The sequence below is a fragment of the Anabrus simplex genome, chromosome 5, assembly GCF_040414725.1.
Source record: "Anabrus simplex isolate iqAnaSimp1 chromosome 5, ASM4041472v1, whole genome shotgun sequence".
Taxonomy (NCBI): domain Eukaryota; kingdom Metazoa; phylum Arthropoda; class Insecta; order Orthoptera; family Tettigoniidae; genus Anabrus; species Anabrus simplex.
Window position 1 is genome coordinate 366,829,761 of NC_090269.1, and position 19,561 is coordinate 366,849,321.

Sequence of the window (19,561 nt, forward strand, 5' to 3'; positions counted from 1 at the left end):
TTTTTGCTATTTGCTTTACGTCGCACCGACACAGATATGTCTTATGGCGACGATGGGATAGGAAAGGCCTAGAAATGGGAAGGAAGCGGCCGTGACCTTAATTAAGGTACAACCCCAGCATTTGCCTGGTGTGAAAATGGAAAACCACGGAAAACCATCTTCAGGGCTGCCGACCCACTATCTCCCGATTACTGGGTACTGGCCGCACTTAAGCGACTGAAGCTATCGAGCTCGGTAATATTAAAATTATAAAAAGTTTCAAAATGCTTTTAGTGAGCATAGAAAGTGAAAAACAGAGGTTAATTTGAAACCAATTACAATATTATCACGTTAGATTGTCGTGCAAAAGTCAAGCAATGCGCGAAGCACAGTAAGTTACAAGGTATTTCTCCATATTCTCAAAAGTCACGTTCCGTCGGCAATGTGAATATGATCGACTGACTTCGCAGGTGGTCACTGATGCATACTTCAGGACATGGATGTGTGTGGGACCGATGCCTTGGAAGTTCTCGCGATTTTCCGTTGAGCATCAAGCTAACCATGAAAAAATTGGTGTAACCCGCAATTCTCACAAGAACTGAATGAAAGGAATTTTTCACCCACTGACCCGCAAACAGCAGTCAATTTATTTTTCGCGTCACAGATAATGTCCATCGATTCAATGCGCCATATTCCTCACGTTTCCAACGATTCGATGTTTCGAGGAATCCAGCCGAAGTTGGATTTTATGTAGGCAACGAAAATAAAAATCCACAACCTGTTTCCAGTCATTATACGGGGTCAGGAATAGAATTAATGAAACCTTTATCTAGCGACGAGGATAGGAATTGTTCTGACTGCCGGAGCCTCTCGCACGCCTCTGGGGCAATGATTAATGACTGACAGACAAAATGAAATTATATTTGAGTGTGTATCTGTGATGCAAGATGACAGGGAAAACCGGAGTACCCGGAGAAAATAATAACCCAACTCCGCTTTTTCCAGCACAAATCTCACATGGATTGACCGGGATTTGAACCGCGGAACCCAGAGGTGAGGGGCAATTTAAGGATTCTGCAATATTGATTCCGATACGGCTGACTCCGGAGGTAAAGCGTCAACAGCAGTCTTAACATCTTCAAGGTGTTCACTGTAGAAATTAAGTGCCTTTATCAAAGTGCAGAGAGAGGGCCAAGCATGGAGTACGGCAGATGGCGTCACAGAATATGGAACATACCGGCTACTGAACTAAGCCCCAGCAGGTTATGCCCACATGAGTTGCGAGAACTTGTAGGGTGAACACTAACCTGGCTTTGTGGCTGGGACGCCAATGGTCATAATAGCGCAAGAGGAGCTGCCACAGCGCGAAGGCAGACACGGAGAAGATGATGAGAGCGTAGAGCAACCTCTTCATGGAGACCAGTTTCAGCAGCATGGTCATCAGTTACTACCTGCGACGGCATTGGTTCTAGAGACAAAAAACACATATACATCAGATTAAAGAGAACAAGCAGACAGTTTCATCGGCATGGTCATCAGTCACTTACTACGATGGCCCATGTTTTCAGGCAATAAGTTAGAACGCTAACTAATCTGGGTGACAGGAAATGTCGTATAGCCCACTCTTCCGCAATGTAACGAGAGCTACCTACATTCTAACGGTTCTAATCGGCATTATCCCTATTGCTCATGCAAATCTCACAGCAGAAATGTTGTGCAGGCTCTACAGATGTTTAGGCATTAACAGGTTAGACTGTAAAATTTCTAAAATAATAAGTATATTCTAGCACGCACGACAGTTCTGCTATGAGACTGGCATAAACATTAGGCGTACAGCGTATTAGAACCCCTAGAAATTATGTAACTCTCGCTACATTACGGAAGAGTGGGATGGACAACACTTCCTATCAGCCAAATTAGTTTGCATTCTAACCTACTGCTGACAAAAACATGGGGTGTAATAATAATAATAATAATAATAATTGTACCGGGCGGTACACCTCTACACCGTTTATTTAAAAGTTGCGCCAGTTGAAACTCCTCTTCTGGAGGAAGGTTGAACTTTATCTACTCTATTAATTCTCTACTTTCTCAGAAGATGTCACCACGTGGAAAATTTTGAGTTTTTGAACTGTGTCACTTTTGGTGTGTTTTTGTTTCGCTTGAAGTAAGAAGTGTGAACTTTCTCTTCTAGAGGACACTACTGAAGATCAACAATAGTGCACCCTAGTGCGGAGTCAAAGAACTATTTTGTTGGAGAAATTTTTATTTCAAAAGTTTGTTTCTTGTTAAATTTCTTTCTGTTATGGTTTAAGTTGGCTGTTTACCCCTCTTTTTCCCCTTGTTTTAGATTTATCCTATCCCGAATTTCTTTTAGTAATTTCTGACCAATCTGGTGTATTTTCCCCCAACTTGTATCTGTTGCGGGGTCCTATCCAATAAAAACATTGTGGGCGGGTGTTTTCTTTCCCCTAACGCCTAGAAACTTCCGCGAGAGTATTTAAACTGCTGATTTTTGGGTCTCTGGGCCACTTCTGTTCCATCTTTCAGTGTGTTAAGTACCTAGCTGGAGGCGGGAGGCGCCTCTTTCTTCGGCAGCGGTCAACAATAAGGTAATGGCCGATTAATAAATTCTTTCTTTTCTTGCTCAGCAGTTTAACTCTCGGGGCGGGTGCGAAGCGTTCCACCATGTAACCTTTTCCTAAAATGTAACTAGACTTTTCTTCTATTCTCTTGAAAAGCTACATACTGGGATAGAGAGTGCTAACCCTCTCGAGCTCCCACTCATAATGTTTTGAGGTGAACTTATTGTTTCTCAACCTATTCTTCCGTAATGTAATGTAAATTGCTATTAAGTCACCTCTGTAGTATGGGATTAGTCCTTGTAATAACGGCCTAGTGTCAAGGTAGGTTTTAAAATCAAAGTGTATTAGGAGTGCAAGTTCGCCTCCTCTCAAATTGTTTTAGAGGTCATTTAATTAACCTGCTTTTCATTTAATAGACCTCAGTAGATTGGGTATTTTACCCCTGGGTTTGTGTCCGTTGTGGACAACTTGAAGGTGGAGTTTGGTGTGGCCTGGGAGAGGCTTAAATTAAAGAGCGGGTGGCTCTTTTGGAAACGGAGTGTTGTGTGCCTCGAGGAGGCTTAACTGTGTAATTTGGAGCAAGTGCTCCAGGGTTTGATTGGGGTCTTCTGCCCCTTTGTTAAAATTTGTATATCGGAAAGTTGGGCTAGTTGCTCAAGAATTGTGAACTCTGGGCTCGAAGCCCAAACTCTGTAACCCCTGTAATTGTACATTTCAAATTGTGTTTTGGCTACTAAGTACCTGTTCTTTGTTATTACTTAATATTGAAAAGAAAATATAACCTCGTTAAATTTTACATTAACTTTGATTCCGTAGTTTGAAAACCCATTCACGCCCGCATCTTCTTACACCTCTACCTACCGCTAAAACACGGTAACAAGTGGTAGCAGAGCGTGGTTGAATGGGTCTCAATTTAGCCCCTTTTGACGGCTAAACATTGTTTGTTCCGAACTCTAACTATTTTCCCAGTTGCTGGAATTTTTTGAGTTTTTCAAAATTGTTCTGTCACCATGCCCGGCCCTCGCGATGTTCTCCTTCTTAACTATTTGCGCAAGGAGGAGTTGATCTATGAATTAACTATCAGAAATGTGCAATCTGGAGGCACGGTTGCAATAGACACTAACAAGCTTAGAGAGTCTCTTGATTTGCCCATTTCCATCCCCAATTTGGGAGAGAAAGAAATTGACGACTCTCTTTCCACGATCACGGAGAATATTACTGGGCTAGCTTCTGTAGTTAGTTTTTTTGATGAAAATGATCCGTCTCCTAATCAAATTAAGCGTGTGCAAGGCAGGCTATATCATTTTTCGAATAGGGTTAACGATCTGTTGTCTCTAAAACTGAATGACGTTCAGAGGAAGGAAGCTAGTACGCTCCTGGAAAATATTTCTGAATTATCTAGTAAGGTCACTCAATTGTTAACTGGGGAAGTTCCTCCCAAATCTGATCAACCCACCATAGTGAATGCAGGTAGTGAGGAAGCGCCTCCCAAGGGAGAAGTTAATAGGATAACCGTTGCTGCTCAAACTATCCCTGCCCCATTGGACAACGAATCTGAACGTCGTGCATCATTGAGTAACATCCGTTCTGAATTGACTTCCTTGCCATTGAAACCTTTACCTACTATGTCACCCGGATTTAGTAGCTTGCCTCATCCATTGGCAATGTTGCTCAGAGGTATATCCAAGTTTTCTGTTAATACCACCAGTGACGTAATTTCATTTTTAAGATTTCTAGTGGAATTTCAGGATCATGCCCTTGTTTTTTCTCTGTCTCCGTGTCAAATCTTGCAAATTATCTATCCGTATGCTATTGGTATTCTCTCCGACAAAATAGTAAGAGCCATAGCTGAACAGTCATCCATCGAAGATTTTCATGCACATCTACTTGCTAATTTTATTCCTGCCCGCGCAAGGTCATCTCTGATTCAGAAATACTATTATAGAGTACAGAGGTTGGATGAAAACTTGGCTGATTTCATACAAGACATTAAGTTTTATACCAGGGTGTTTGCTCTTCACTTCCCTGAGGACCAAATTGTACAAGCTATTGTGGAAGGCATTTCACCATCTTATAGGTCATACTTGTGTTTTGCGGCGTGCCCGCAAACTTTTTCTGAACTTGAAGCGTTGGCCGTCTCAGCGGAAGGAGTTAGATACGCCGATTCTTTGCGTGTAGCGAAAGAACCCCCGCCTTCCTTTAGTAACACTCGGCCTCCACCTCGCCGACCAGTCACACCCCGTAAATGTTATGCTTGCGGGTCGCCTGACCATCTTCGCAATAAATGTCCATTGGTCAAAAGTAGTAGGGCAAATAATGGAGCTGGTTCAGCACAAGGCTGTTTTAAATGTGGGGCCTTCTCACATATCGCCAAGAATTGTCCGAACTCAAATAGCACCCCCTCCTGCTCAACTTCTGGTGCAAATTCCACCTATGCCAATAATAAAAAGTGACTAGTGGCTTCGGTTGAGTCGACTAATCCATCTTCCCGAGACTCAGCCCCTAGTAAACAGATTGTAAATGCAGAGAACGATCAGCCTTCAAATTCATCTTTTGAATGCCCTAAAGAATGTCTTAGGATTGCGGCGGATACCCCCGCACCTGTTCCTTTTCTTAAGATTGAGTTAAATAACGAGCCTATAACAGCTCTCTTAGATTCAGGTAGTGTTTGTTCGATTATTGCGGCTGAATGGTATTCTAAATTGAAATCGGTTTGTAAACTTCCTGACTATGTCTCTTCTCCTGTTCAATACGTTTCGGCTAATTCATCTCCATTAGAAATTCTAGGTTCCTTACTGGTCAAAATTCGTGTTTTTAAGTTTACATGGAAAATTAAATTGTTTGTGGCCGAGCAATTGTCTTGCCCCATTATATTGGGAGCTGACTTTATCTCTCACACTGGTCTTGTGCTCGATCTCAAGTCTAGGTCGTGCACATTCAAATTTGCTTCTAGTTGTAAAATACCACTATTAAAGTGTAATTCTGTGTCATGTTCTTCTATTTCGCCTACCCAGGATGAGATGTTGTTAGACCTTAGACATCTACCTGAGGAGCAGGCTGATAGTATTCGCAAACTGTGTCAGTCGTTTCCCGAGGTGTTCTCTGATACTCTTGGTGTTACTGACCTTATTGAATACAAAATTGAGGTTACGGATTCGATTCCTGTCCGTTTTCCACCGTATAGGCTATCTCCACCTAAAATGAAGGCTCTGAAGGAAATCATCGATCAGATGTTGAAGGACGGTATTATTAGGCCCTCTAAGTCAGCGTATTCTTCGCCTATTTTTCTAGTACCGAAACCCCAAGGAGGCTTCAGGCCTGTCATTGATTACAGGGCTCTCAATCGGAAGGTGGTGTTACAATCTGTGCCCCTTCCCGACCTTCATTCTTGTTTTTCATGGTTTCGTAAGGCCAAGTTCTTCACCATCTTGGACTTAAATCAGGCCTATAATCAAATTCCCCTTGCCGAAGAGTCTAAACACCTTACAGCGTTCGCCACGGACTGGAATTTATATGAATACAACCGCGTGCCTTTCGGGCTCCCCACGGGAGCAGCTGTGCTCACTAGGCTGCTAGATAGGGTCTTCTCCGACATCAAATTCGAGTACTTATATCACTACTTAGATGATGTCGTAGTATTTTCAGAGACTTTTGAAGAACATCTAGATCATCTGCGAGAAGTTCTTGATCGCCTTCGTAAGGCTGGGTTAACTGTTAAGTTGTCCAAGGTTGCCTTTGCTAAGCCCTCTATGTCATTCCTAGGGCATATTGTGTCACCCGATGGTGTAGCAGTCGATCATTCTAGAACACAGGCCATCCGTGATTTTAAACCTCCCAAGGACATTAAAGGTATCGCCAGGTTCATTGGTATGGTGAATTTCTTCAGAAAGTTCATTCCTAACTTTGCTAATAGAGCGGCGCCCTTAAACCTTCTTCGTAGGAAAGGCATCAAATTCGAGTGGGGACCTTCTCAACAAGCCGCTTTTGAAGATCTGAAATTAGCTCTCTGTAATGCCCCTGTCCTTGCTATGCCTGATTTCTCGAAGAAATTCATTGTCCAAACCGACGCATCGTCGTCAGCAGTAGCGGCAGTCCTTCTTCAAGAGACTGAACTAGGGAGGCGACCCATCGCCTATGCGTCTAGGACATTGTCGGCTCAAGAAGCCAAGTATTCCATCTATGAGCTCGAAGGTTTGGCAGTCTTATTTGCCTTAGAAAAGTTCCGTCTCTATCTGGAACATGTTAAATTCGACCTGGAGACAGATAATCAAGCCTTAAGCTGGGTCTTAGGTAGGCCGCGTCGTACTGGTCGTATAGCCCGCTGGGCTATTCGTATTTCCGCCTTCCAGTTTGATGTTAGACATATCAGAGGTACCGAAAATGTTGTTGCTGATGGACTCAGCCGTATGTTTCATAACGACGTCGAGACCCACGAACCGGTCGACAGTTCATCACCTTCCGAGTCCATGCTATCTGAGGTTAATGCCATCTTAACAGATGCTCCCATGCTTTTTAGGGATATCGAGAAATACCAACGTGAAGATCCGACGCTGGCTCCGATAATGGAAACCCTTTCTTCTGGGGAACATGTTGTCCCTTATGTTCTGAGGAATGGTGTTTTATGTTGCCCTTCGAGGCATGATAAGATGATGAAAGTTGTTGTTCCAGCAGTTCTTGTACCAATGATCTTCAAGTATTATCATGAGACCCCATTAGGAGGGCATCTGGGTATCTTTAAAACTCGTGAAAAGATTCGTGAAATGTTCATATGGAAAGGTATGGACGGTGAAATTCGGGAACTTGTAAAAGCTTGTAAATCTTGTTTGATCAGTAAACCCACCATGTCCACTAAAGTAGGCCTTTTGTCTTCTCATCAAGCGTCGCGCCCCATGGAACGCCTGTATATTGATTATGTAGGACCCTTCCCCCAGTCGAAGGGAAATGCCAACAAATTCATCTTTGTATGTGTAGATGGTTTTACCAGATTTTCTTGGTTATTTCCGACTAAGCTGGCTACCGCTCAGTCCACCATTACCTGTCTAAATTCTATTTTTGCTTCTTTTGGTCCGTGCCAATATATTGTATCTGATAATGCTAAGGCGTTCACATCAAATCTTTTTCGTAAATTCTGTTTTGACTTGTCCATCTCTCATGTAACCACTTCTGCTTATTACCCTCAACCATCTCTGGCTGAACGGGTTAACCGTAATCTCAGGTCCGCACTTATTGCCTATCATCATGAAGATCATTCTAGGTGGGACACGTCCCTGCATTGGTTAGCTTTTGCTTTGAATTCGGCGGTTCATGAATCACACAAGTTTACTCCAGCTTCCTTGATGTTTAAGTTTGTTCCCAACACGCCGCTCTCTAACCTCTGGTCTCTGAGTGACATTCTGCCCGAGACAATAGATCCGGATAATATTAAAGATCTTTGGAAGAAGGCTAAAGCCAATCTTAAAGTGTCTCATGAAAAGGTTAGGGAAAGGTATGATCGTGGACGGAGACCCACCCCTTTGAAGGTAGGTGACCAGGTTATGGTCAAAAATTTTGTTCCCGCGGGCAAGCTTGCCCCCAGATTTCATGGGCCATGCATCATTCTCGATTTTCTCACACCGGTTACATTGTTAGTAAGCAATCCAGCCACCGAGAGGATATTTAGGGTTCACCTGTCCCAGGTGAAACCAGTGTAAATTTTGTGTTAACTTGCTTTATATTATTTTGAAAGGATATGAAGGTTATATTTTTTTTTGAGTTTCATTTTTAAGGCATTCTGCACTACCTATAATATTTTGTTTCAGATGTAAGCATTTTTGTAAAACCTGTCCCGACCCGTTAAACTGCCATTCTGTCCTTTCCACGGCCATTACCACGCTCCCGTCTCCTGCTCCACCTTACACTGTGGCTTAATAAGATTAAATGCCATGGATATCTGCACGCCGCTGGCCCCTCAATCTCTTTACATGCCTGTGCCCTTAAAAGAAACATGATGGTCCAACACAATTCTGCCGCCTAGCTTTAATGTTTCAGTGCCCCCGCAGCCGCGCGGCGCCGTGCAGTAACTGGGGAGGGGGATGGGCCCCCTCCTCTCCAGCGAGGACGACATGTGCACGGCGAGCCGGAGCTCTCCTCCCGGCCAAGGCTGATGTGCGGCGCACGACCTGCTACTTGCACGCAGCCTATATATGTTCACCACGGGCGCGGCGTGCTTCAACACCTCTGCTCCCCTCATAGTGCGGGCGAGCGGTATCTCAGGGTACTTAAGGGGTCCGAGCGGCCTCCTTTTGGACGCAAGCTGCAACGGCCGGTCCGGCCATCCAACTTCATCAACATCAACTACATGGACAGTTACTATAAGAGATAACTACACTTGGGAATTCAACAGCAATATTTGGTGGACATTGCAAATTTTTCCTTCACTTTTAAGTATTAAAAGCTTATCTTCAGAAATTCAACTTCTATAAACATAAAGACTTTACTTCACCTGCAACAACAAAATTTTGGAACCGACTTAAGAAATTTCTCAAATACTTCTGCAAGTTATCTTAATCTCAACATCAAAACTTGGAACTTATTTTCAAACAAAAGTTTATGTTCTTCTGTGTTACCCCTTGGAGGAACTTTTGGGGGGGGAGGTCTGTACCGGGCGGTACACCTCTACACCGTTTATTTAAAAGTTGCGCCAGTTGAAACTCCTCTTCTGGAGGAAGGTTGAACTTTATCTACTCTATTAATTCTCTACTTTCTCAGAAGATGTCACCACGTGGAAAATTTTGAGTTTTTGAACTGTGTCACTTTTGGTGTGTTTTTGTTTCGCTTGAAGTAAGAAGTGTGAACTTTCTCTTCTAGAGGACACTACTGAAGATCAACAATAGTGCACCCTAGTGCGGAGTCAAAGAACTATTTTGTTGGAGAAATTTTTATTTCAAAAGTTTGTTTCTTGTTAAATTTCTTTCTGTTATGGTTTAAGTTGGCTGTTTACCCCTCTTTTTCCCCTTGTTTTAGATTTATCCTATCCCGAATTTCTTTTAGTAATTTCTGACCAATCTGGTGTATTTTCCCCCAACTTGTATCTGTTGCGGGGTCCTATCCAATAAAAACATTGTGGGCGGGTGTTTTCTTTCCCCTAACGCCTAGAAACTTCCGCGAGAGTATTTAAACTGCTGATTTTTGGGTCTCTGGGCCACTTCTGTTCCATCTTTCAGTGTGTTAAGTACCTAGCTGGAGGCGGGAGGCGCCTCTTTCTTCGGCAGCGGTCAACAATAAGGTAATGGCCGATTAATAAATTCTTTCTTTTCTTGCTCAGCAGTTTAACTCTCGGGGCGGGTGCGAAGCGTTCCACCATGTAACCTTTTCCTAAAATGTAACTAGTCTTTTCTTCTATTCTCTTGAAAAGCTACATACTGGGATAGAGAGTGCTAACCCTCTCGAGCTCCCACTCATAATGTTTTGAGGTGAACTTATTGTTTCTCAACCTATTCTTCCGTAATGTAATGTAAATTGCTATTAAGTCACCTCTGTAGTATGGGATTAGTCCTTGTAATAACGGCCTAGTGCCAAGGTAGGTTTTAAAATCAAAGTGTATTAGGAGTGCAAGTTCGCCTCCTCTCAAATTGTTTTAGAGGTCATTTAATTAACCTGCTTTTCATTTAATAGACCTCAGTAGATTGGGTATTTTACCCCTGGGTTTGTGTCCGTTGTGGACAACTTGAAGGTGGAGTTTGGTGTGGCCTGGGAGAGGCTTAAATTAAAGAGCGGGTGGCTCTTTTGGAAACGGAGTGTTGTGTGCCTCGAGGAGGCTTAACTGTGTAATTTGGAGCAAGTGCTCCAGGGTTTGATTGGGGTCTTCTGCCCCTTTGTTAAAATTTGTATATCGGAAAGTTGGGCTAGTTGCTCAAGAATTGTGAACTCTGGGCTCGAAGCCCAAACTCTGTAACCCCTGTAATTGTACATTTCAAATTGTGTTTTGGCTACTAAGTACCTGTTCTTTGTTATTACTTAATATTGAAAAGAAAATATAACCTCGTTAAATTTTACATTAACTTTGATTCCGAAGTTTGAAAACCCATTCACGCCCGCATCTTCTTACACCTCTACCTACCGCTAAAACACGGTAACAATAATAATAATAATAATAATAATAATAATAATTGCTTAATATTAATTGCTGAGGCGAATAGAGGAGGACAGGTTACATTGGAGAATAATGCTCTGTTATGGAGGGTAAGGGAAATAGAGGGAGACCAAGACGACGATAGTTAGACTCAGTTTCTGACAATTTAAAGATAAGAAGTATAGAACTAAATGAGGCCACAGCACTAGTTGCAAATGGACGATTGTGGCGACGTTTAGTTAATTCACAGAGGCGTGCAGACTGAACGCTGAGAGGCATAACGGTCTATAATGGTAATGTATGTATAATAATAATAATAATAATAATAATAATAATAATAATAATAATAAAGCCAGACCGAGTGGCTCAGGCGGTTGAGGCGCTGGTCTCCTGACCACCATCTTGGCAGGTTTGATTCTGACTCATTCCGGTGGTATTTGAAGGTGCTGAAATACGTCAGCCTCTTATCGGTAGATTTGCTGGCACGTAAAAGAACTCCTGTGGGACTAAATTCCGGCACCCCGCCGTCTCCGAAAACCGTAAAAGTAGTTAGTGGGACGTAAAGCCAAGAATAATAATACATGTGTTGCGATTGCATCCGTTGAAAACCTCCATGAAATTGCATCCGGAACAGGACTCAGATCTCATACCAGAAAACTCACTACATGGAAGGATCTCTTCGGTACCTAGGTGGAAAACCAATAAAAACCAAATATGACAAAATATTCCAAGTGTCTAGAGTAAAATACCTGGGAGAAGTCACCCAACCATCGGGACTGACTCGGGAAGCAAACATAGAAAGAGTCTCTAAACTACAAAGAGCATAAAGACTCACTTGGAGCAGATACAATTTTAAAAAATCCATATCCCGAAATGCAAAATTAAGGCATTACAACACTGTAATCAATTCTGAAGCACTATATGCTTATTAAACATGGATCATTGAGGGCAGATCGCTGATTAAAGATGTTGAAAAGGAAGAAATAAAAATCTTAAGGAACATATTTGGACCAGTCAGCGCAGGAGGAATCTGGATGACCTGTACCATCACTCACAGAAAATCTCAGACACATTTAGAAAAGACGTTTGAAATTTTACGGACATATTCTCAGAATGAGTTACGAGAGATTAAACATAAGAATTCTGAACTTTGCACTATCGATGGAAGTAAAAAAAAAAAAAAAAAAAAAAATGGCTGCTCGAAGTTGGAGAAGATCTTCAGGAAATAGGTATCACGGATCACATTGTATTGGACAGATCTAAGTTCTTTTTCTTCTTATTATTTGCTTTACGTCGCACCGACACAGATAGCTATGGGATAGGAAAGGCCCAAGAATGGGAAGGAAGCGGCCGTGGCCTTAATTAAGGTACAGCCCCACCATTTGCCTGGTGTGAAAATGGTAAACCAAGGAAAACCATCTTCAGGGCTGCCGACAGTAGGGTTCGAACCCACTATCTCCCGATTACTGGATACTGGCCGCACTTCAGCGACTGCAGCTACCGAGATCGGTAGGTCAGAGAATTAGTCGAGAATCGCCGCTTTACACACCATTCAAAACACCACCACCAACACAACCTGGTCAGAAGATCGAAAGAAAAAACACAGCGAGATGAAGGGATTTTGGGGGAAGGAAAAGAGCAACCACATCAGCTAAATACGTTCAATCGTTCTCCTTAGCCGGGCATAACGAGTAAAGCATGAAATGGCGTATGGCTTTCAGTGCCGGGAGTGTCCGAGGACATGATCGGCTCGCTAGGTGTAGGTCTTTTGATTTGACGCTCGTAGGTGACGTGCACGTCGTGATGAAGATGCAATGATGATGAAGACGACACACAAACCCAGCCTTCGTGCCGGCGAAATTAACCAATGATGGTTAAAATTTCCGACCCTATCGGGAATCGAACGCGGGACTCCTGTGGCCAATGGCCAGCACGCTAATCACTTAGCCATGGAGACGGACGCATAACGAAGAAAGAAGAATGCCTGCACCATAAGTATTGGAGATTTCTCTAAATTACTTATCTAAACACCTGTACCTTCACTGTAAACACAGATAAGACACCGTGCTCTACATATCTCACGTTATGCGTGACGACAAAGTGTAAACTTTCTATTGGATATCGAAGTGAATAGATAACCTAAACAAACCATCCATACGAGTTTTTCTTTCAGTGTGACCTACATCGACCAGGGACGTAGGTCCAATACAATTTAATTCCTGTAATTTAGGTAAGACAAAGTAATATAGCCACGCTGAAGCTAAAGAGAGGCCCTCCAAGTTCGGTGTTAACAAGTTTAATCCTGGCTCAACAGTCCACCTGTTAGGCATGATCGTTAAGGCGCCAAGTCATAATGGTCTGACACCGTGGTTAGCTGGTTCACTATCAGATTGCGTGCCAAAAGCCTGGGTCTAATCCCAAACCTCTCCGCAATGTTCACATGGAGTGAGGACCTACAACACTGCTGATGCAAATCGTCCATCCGATGCGAACGTTAGGACTTGAGCAGAACCCTCGTTTTTATTCGACTGGAATAGACTAACTGCCGACGCAGCATTCACCACCTCCCTACATCACCATCATCATCATCATCATCATCATCATCATCATCATCCATCCAGGCGCGCAGGTCGTCCAAGGGTGTCAAATAGAAATACCTGCACCAGGATTCTCCAGACGTCACGCGTCGCCATCATAATCTCCACAATTCTAGTATTTGTAGGTGCACGAGTTCCTTTAAATAATACTAATAATAAATGGTTCATGGCGTGGGTTACGTCCTAGTTCGTGAACCACGAGCAACGGCTAAGTAGCCAAGTAAGTGGTCCTGAGAGTCGGGATACCACTTGCCATGGAATGGGTGTAGGCATCCCAGACATATTCTGGGTCATGGCCCTCCTTGCGCTCAGGCGGATAGGCTATACAATCCACCGGTGGTCTCTAAACATTAGAGAAGAGATCCTGGCTGGGACTATGTGTAGGTACGGGTAGCATCCTGCTTCACAAAATTTCCATCGAGCACGCTCTAAGCAAGCCTCGGACCTATAGGAGTAACGGAGTCCCACTCCCATTTGACAGGCGAGGTACTCCTTGGAAACAACTTGGCGAACGAAATGGAATTCGAAAGGTTGCTGTCAATATTAATAAGACTTACGAAAGAAAGAATGTATATTGGGCTTAGTCAGCAAAGAAGATGCACCTGCATGTGTTACGAGTTAATCATATTCGGGTAAGAGGAGATAACGAGGAAGGGAGAGGAAATTATAAAGTGTACTTGACGGGTGTTTAAGAGGAAGGACAGAGTGTGGGGTAGAACTGTTCATTTGGAATACAAATGCACGTAATATTCTCTCTATTAAGCACGTAAATGAGTGAATACTGTGGGTAGATTTGGCAGCTGGAGGAATTAGAATTGTATCAGTATATTATTTATTGGCTTACTTTAAAGGGCGTCGCCCAGACTATGAAGCCTGTTGTTATGCCAAACCACCTTGTATGTGCTACATTGTACAAACTGCAGAGTCTTAAGGAATAGGAAAGGTTTGCTAGACTTCTGTGCTAGTATAGGGTTAGCACTTACGAATATAAACTTATTATTCAAGCATAGCAACGCTACACGTGAGAGGGCACCAGATCCATAATAGATTATACAACTATCTTAACGGACTCTTAAATCTTTCAGGAATCTGTTAGCAATATGCCGGTTTACCAGGATTTTTCGATGTTCGATGATACGGACCACTATCTGATCTGTAGTGAATTAAGTATCTCCAGGCCTAGAGAAGAGAAAGTGAAATCTCACTGTGCACGAATAAGGGCAGAAAATCTCGAGGACGAGGAAATTAGACGGAGGTACATGGATATGATCAGTGAAAAGTTCCAACCAATGGGCAGTAAACAGGTTCAGGGTATAAGAAAAAGAATGGGTGACATACATGGATGCTGTTGTAGAAACAGAAAGTAAATACCTAAGAACAGCTGTTTGTAAAGTGGCAGGTGTTGGGGGGCGATTCAGTTGGGTGAAAATATAGTACACAGTTTGGCCTATGCTGACAACTTGGTCTTAATGGCAGATTGTGCAAAAAGCCTGCAGTCTAATATCTTGGTACTTGACAAACAGGTACATTGAGTATGGTATGAAAATAAGCTTTTTGCAGAGTAAACTGATGTCAGTAGGTAAGACATCCAAGAAACTTTAATGTCAGACTGGGGATAGGAAGCTGGAACAGGTAGATACTTTCAACTACTCGTATTTAGGTTGCGTGTTCTTCGAGAATGGTAGTATAGTAAGTGAGATCGAATCAAGGTGCAGCAAAGCTAATACAGTGAGCTCGCAGTTACGATCAACAGGATTCTGTAAGGAGGATGTCAGCTCTCGGACGAAACTATCTCTCTACATCGGTCTGTTTTCAGACCAACTTTGCTTTAACGAAAGTGAAAGCTGGGTGGAATCAGGATACTTTATTCATAAGTTAGAAGTGATGATGATGATGCTTGTTATTTAAAGGGGCCAAACATCTAGGTCATCTGCCCTAATGGTACGAAATTTAATGACAATTTAAAAGTTTGAAATCGAACACTGACCAGAATAAAAAAATGCGATTAAGTATGAAGGGATGAATATGAATTTAAAACAACTAATGTATCTTACCCAGATACTATCATTAACAATAGTATTACTGAGCAAGGGAATGCTTCTAAAGCACAATCCTGAATCGAGGATGCATGTTGTCTAAAGGGGTCTGATATCCAGATGAACGGCCCCTCATAATGGTACTTATCGCTAGTAAAGTAGAACCATCGTATTTCTCATGTTGCGGTATTAATCAAAAGTAAGCGTAGACCCACGGTGTTCCACATTACACTGAGTTACAAAATGAATTTTTTTTTCAAGGCATTTAGTTTTGATGGGTGATTGTAATGCAGTTTTGCCTCCTGTTTATGAATCTGAAATCAAATTTTATGAATCACGTAAGGATTTTACAGAATTTCAAATTAAGTATGTACTTAATCTATAATATCACTTACAGCGAAGTTTGGGAATTAAACACCAGTAAAGTAACTATAACTAACTTAAAATAAAAAGAATCCAGAAAACAATTTATTTTTACCTTGTTTGTGAACATATAAAATTAAATTCTACAAATGGCAAGTCCAGGATTCAATTTTCATGACTTAAACTCTCTTCCTTTTGCTGCGGAAATGTGATCTTCGTGATCGTCTGACGTGTTGCAACTCCAGATTGTCCCTCTTCATAGACCAGCAATAGTCAGCTCCACCTGCCCTGATAACGTGTTTCTATCTCTTTCATGTCCTGCTGGAACCGCTCCCCATGTTCTTCACTAAAATCTCCTAAGTTTTCAGGGAAAACGTCGAGGTGACTATGAAGGAAATGTAGCTTGATATTCATATTACAACCTCAATTTTTCATAGCCATCAACATATCTTCTAAGATTTTCTTTTAATCCGGGTGCTTCCTGTTCCCCAAAAAACCGTTGATCACATTCTCGAAGCCTATCCAAGCCAATCTTTCCTCAAAGGTCATCAATACCTCAAATTGTTCATCTGTCGTAAGGCTCTGTATCTGTGGTCCCACAAAGATTCCTTCTTTTAGTTTCGCATCAGACAGGAAGGAGAATTTCTGACAGATGTACTTAAAACAGTCACCATCTTTATTCAATCCCTTTGCGAACTGTTTCATGATCCTTAGTTTAATATGGAGAGGTGGCAGAATAATTTTTTTCTCGTTTCACCAAACATGATCTTATTATATTCTTGTCTCCTGGATCCATTGTTGTTCTAGATGGTCATTCCTTTCTAACCCAGTGTGCATCACATCTACGGCTGTCCCACAGGCAGAGGAAACATGGATACTTGTGAAATCTGACTGTTGTCCAAGAAGCATTCCTATAACTTTTAGATCACCACATACAATCCATTTGTGCTCTGAATACTTACTTGCCGTTAATAACATTGCAGGAGTTTCATAGTTTTCCTTCAAGACGTAAGAATACGCTTCAGGTATCGAACCATACTTATTGTTGATGTGTAAGTGTAGAGCTTTGATTGTTTACGGTTCCATCGATAAATAACCTCCATTCATTCTTGTTGTATGTAATTCCGTACTTTGATACCACTCCCTCATTGTTCTTACAGTAAACAAGAGGACCCTCTTCAGTGAAGTACTCACAAAATTCTTCTTCTCTTGTTCGGTACTAGAAAAAGTTGTACCTGGAGCTAGCAGTCTTTAAACGAGAACCCAGCATTTGTGACAACTCCTTTGAGAGACCCAGATCTCTTACCAAGTCACTTAGTTCACATTGAGTAAACGACTCTGGTTGTAGCTCTTCTGTGGTTATCAAGATTTCATCGCTGTCACTAGAACCAGACGATGATGATTGCAGGGTTGCTGATTTCAGGTATGGATATGCAATGCTTTTAATGCTTTTGTTGTTATGGCTTTCAACTTTTACCGTACAAAAATAACAATCATCGGTGTGATTTGTTTGCACTCTCCACACCATCGGAATTCAAAAAGGTAACGACTTCTGCTTCCCCTGAGTCCATTTTCTTGATCCCGTAGCACACGTATGACACACACTGTGCGGCGCAAACATTTTATCTTGGTCGCCTAACTTGACTAACTTGAAATATGCCAGGTAAGCTTTCTTTACGAATGAAGTTACTATAATCAAATTGTATTGATAAGGTGGAACCTTTTCTTGCTTATACATATGTTCTCTCTTCTCGATTTCAAAGTCAATGAGCCGCAATTGAAACAAAAGGAGTTGGGATTGTTTACACACTGTCGTCTTGAGGAACTCGCGATTTGTAGACTGATTTGCAGTTGTAACATGTATTAAATAGCTATTTAGACCATGTTTCCAAACAAAACTAAACCAGTAGCAGTGTTCCTCTATAAAAATAGACATCAGACTATCGATTTTACCGCAATTGATCGTTTTAGATTACTCTAATGTAAATAATTGATCGATAAGTGCACATTCTTCTTTTCTTCTTTTCCTACCGCTTTTTCCCACACCTGTGGGGTCGCGGGTGCGAACTGGGTCGCACATGTGGATTTGGCCCTGTTTTACGGCCGGATGCCCTTCCTGATGCCAACCCTATATGGAGGGATGTAATCACTATTGCGTGTTTCTGTGGTGGTTTGTAGTGTGGTATGTTGTCTGAATATGAAGTGGAGAGTGCTGGGACGGACACAAACACCCAGTCCCCGAGTCAGAAGAATTAATCAGAAGCGATCAAAATCCCCGACCCGGCCGGGAATCGAACCCGGGACCCTCTGAACCGAAGGCCAGTATGCTGACCATTCAGCCAACGAGTCGGACGATAAGTGCACATTGTTACGTGCAAATTTTAAATAAAAGGAAAATTACGTAATTATATAAAAACTGTGGGTGTTACAGGAAATCTGATACCATATTTGTAAACAGCTCTAAAAAGTGATCTAAATACACCCATTTTCATGTAAAGCCCGAAAATGATGATACCCTGTGTTATTATTATTATTATTATTATTAATTGAATTTAGCAACGTAAATTCCTTTAGAATTATTATATTTTAATCTCAGAAATATAAACTTTATTGAACAGTGTAATTAAAAGTCTCTCCCATTGAAAGAAATTATTATTATTATTATTATTATTATTATTATTATTATTATTATTATTATTATTATTATTATTATTATTACTATCCCGAATGAGTTCCTTTACGTACCATATCTGCAGGAGAATAGATTGAAATTCATCATGATCTTTCTATAGTTGAAGACACAATGCCTTACGGGTAATTAATGTGTTGTCATATAAAACATTTATTACCAATATAATAGCTGCCTCTATTATAATTATAATGAAAATGTGACAATATTTGAGTAATTGATCACAGAAATAATTTCTATTGCCCATTTCCTCGAGTTAGATACAGTAGAAATGAGTGACTGAATCAATACTACAACAATATTGAAGACACTTCAGAAGTTTCCGAGAGCAACAAGTTCCCGATCTGACACAGACAAGTGACAGGCAGAATAGTCTCTAATAAATATGTCAGAACACTTGAATGGCCAGCAGAACAACTACAAGTTTAAAATAGGAGAATTGTTTCTTTCAATGGGAGAGACTTTCAATTACACTGTTCAATAAAGTTTCTATTTCTGAGATGAAATTATAATCTAATAATTCTAAAGGAATTTACGTTGCTAAATTCAAATCTGAAATTAGAATTGCGCTATCAGGGGTAGTTTTCCATTAATTTACATTTATATGAGGTATCAGTGTTTGCGGCAAATATGGTACTTTTATAAAAAGAAAATTAAATAGTTGGCAACATTAACTTTGTTATTTCTGATTCCTTTTTCAGAAATCGACGTCATTGTTCAGATAGCGTCGCATGTTAACCTCAAAATCACTGTAAGGTTGCAGCGAATTCTATCAATTTAAAATTTATTTATTTGGCTTCTTTAGAAATATCAAGCAAGTGTTTCCGTGAATATTCTCTTCTTTTGTATTTCTGTTCGATACGTCTGTATGTCTGACAACGAAAAGCGAGCCTGGGCACAAAACTTCTTTGGAAGTAAAAGAGACCAATATAAAAATTTTGTGAAAGAAATGATCAGAACTCGTAAAGATTTAGGATGCAGTGTGTCTTTGAAAGTACCTTTAGTGGACTCGCATCTACTACAGTAGACTTCCTTCCGGAGAGTTGCAGTGATGTATCAGATGAGTATGGAGGAAAATTTCATAAAGACATACTGTAGCTACCATGGAGGAACGGTATGAAGGGAAATGAATGCCCAAAATGTTAGCCGATTATTTCTGGAGTATAAGTCGGGACAGGAAGGATGCTCAATACAAAAGGAAG

General features: G+C 41.4%; 1 protein-coding gene across 2 annotated transcripts in view; it reads right to left on the reverse strand.

The window, feature by feature from the left end:
• The window catches only part of fdl (fused lobes), a 244,060-nt gene that overhangs the window by 152,892 nt on the left and 71,607 nt on the right, over positions 1-19,561 (reverse strand). For both annotated transcript variants that reach the window (XM_067147683.2, XM_067147684.2), the window contains exon 2: positions 1,287-1,447. In XM_067147683.2, the coding sequence (XP_067003784.2) occupies positions 1,287-1,420 (134 nt within the window). In that variant the 5' untranslated portion in view covers positions 1,421-1,447. The remainder of the gene's footprint in view (positions 1-1,286; positions 1,448-19,561) is intronic.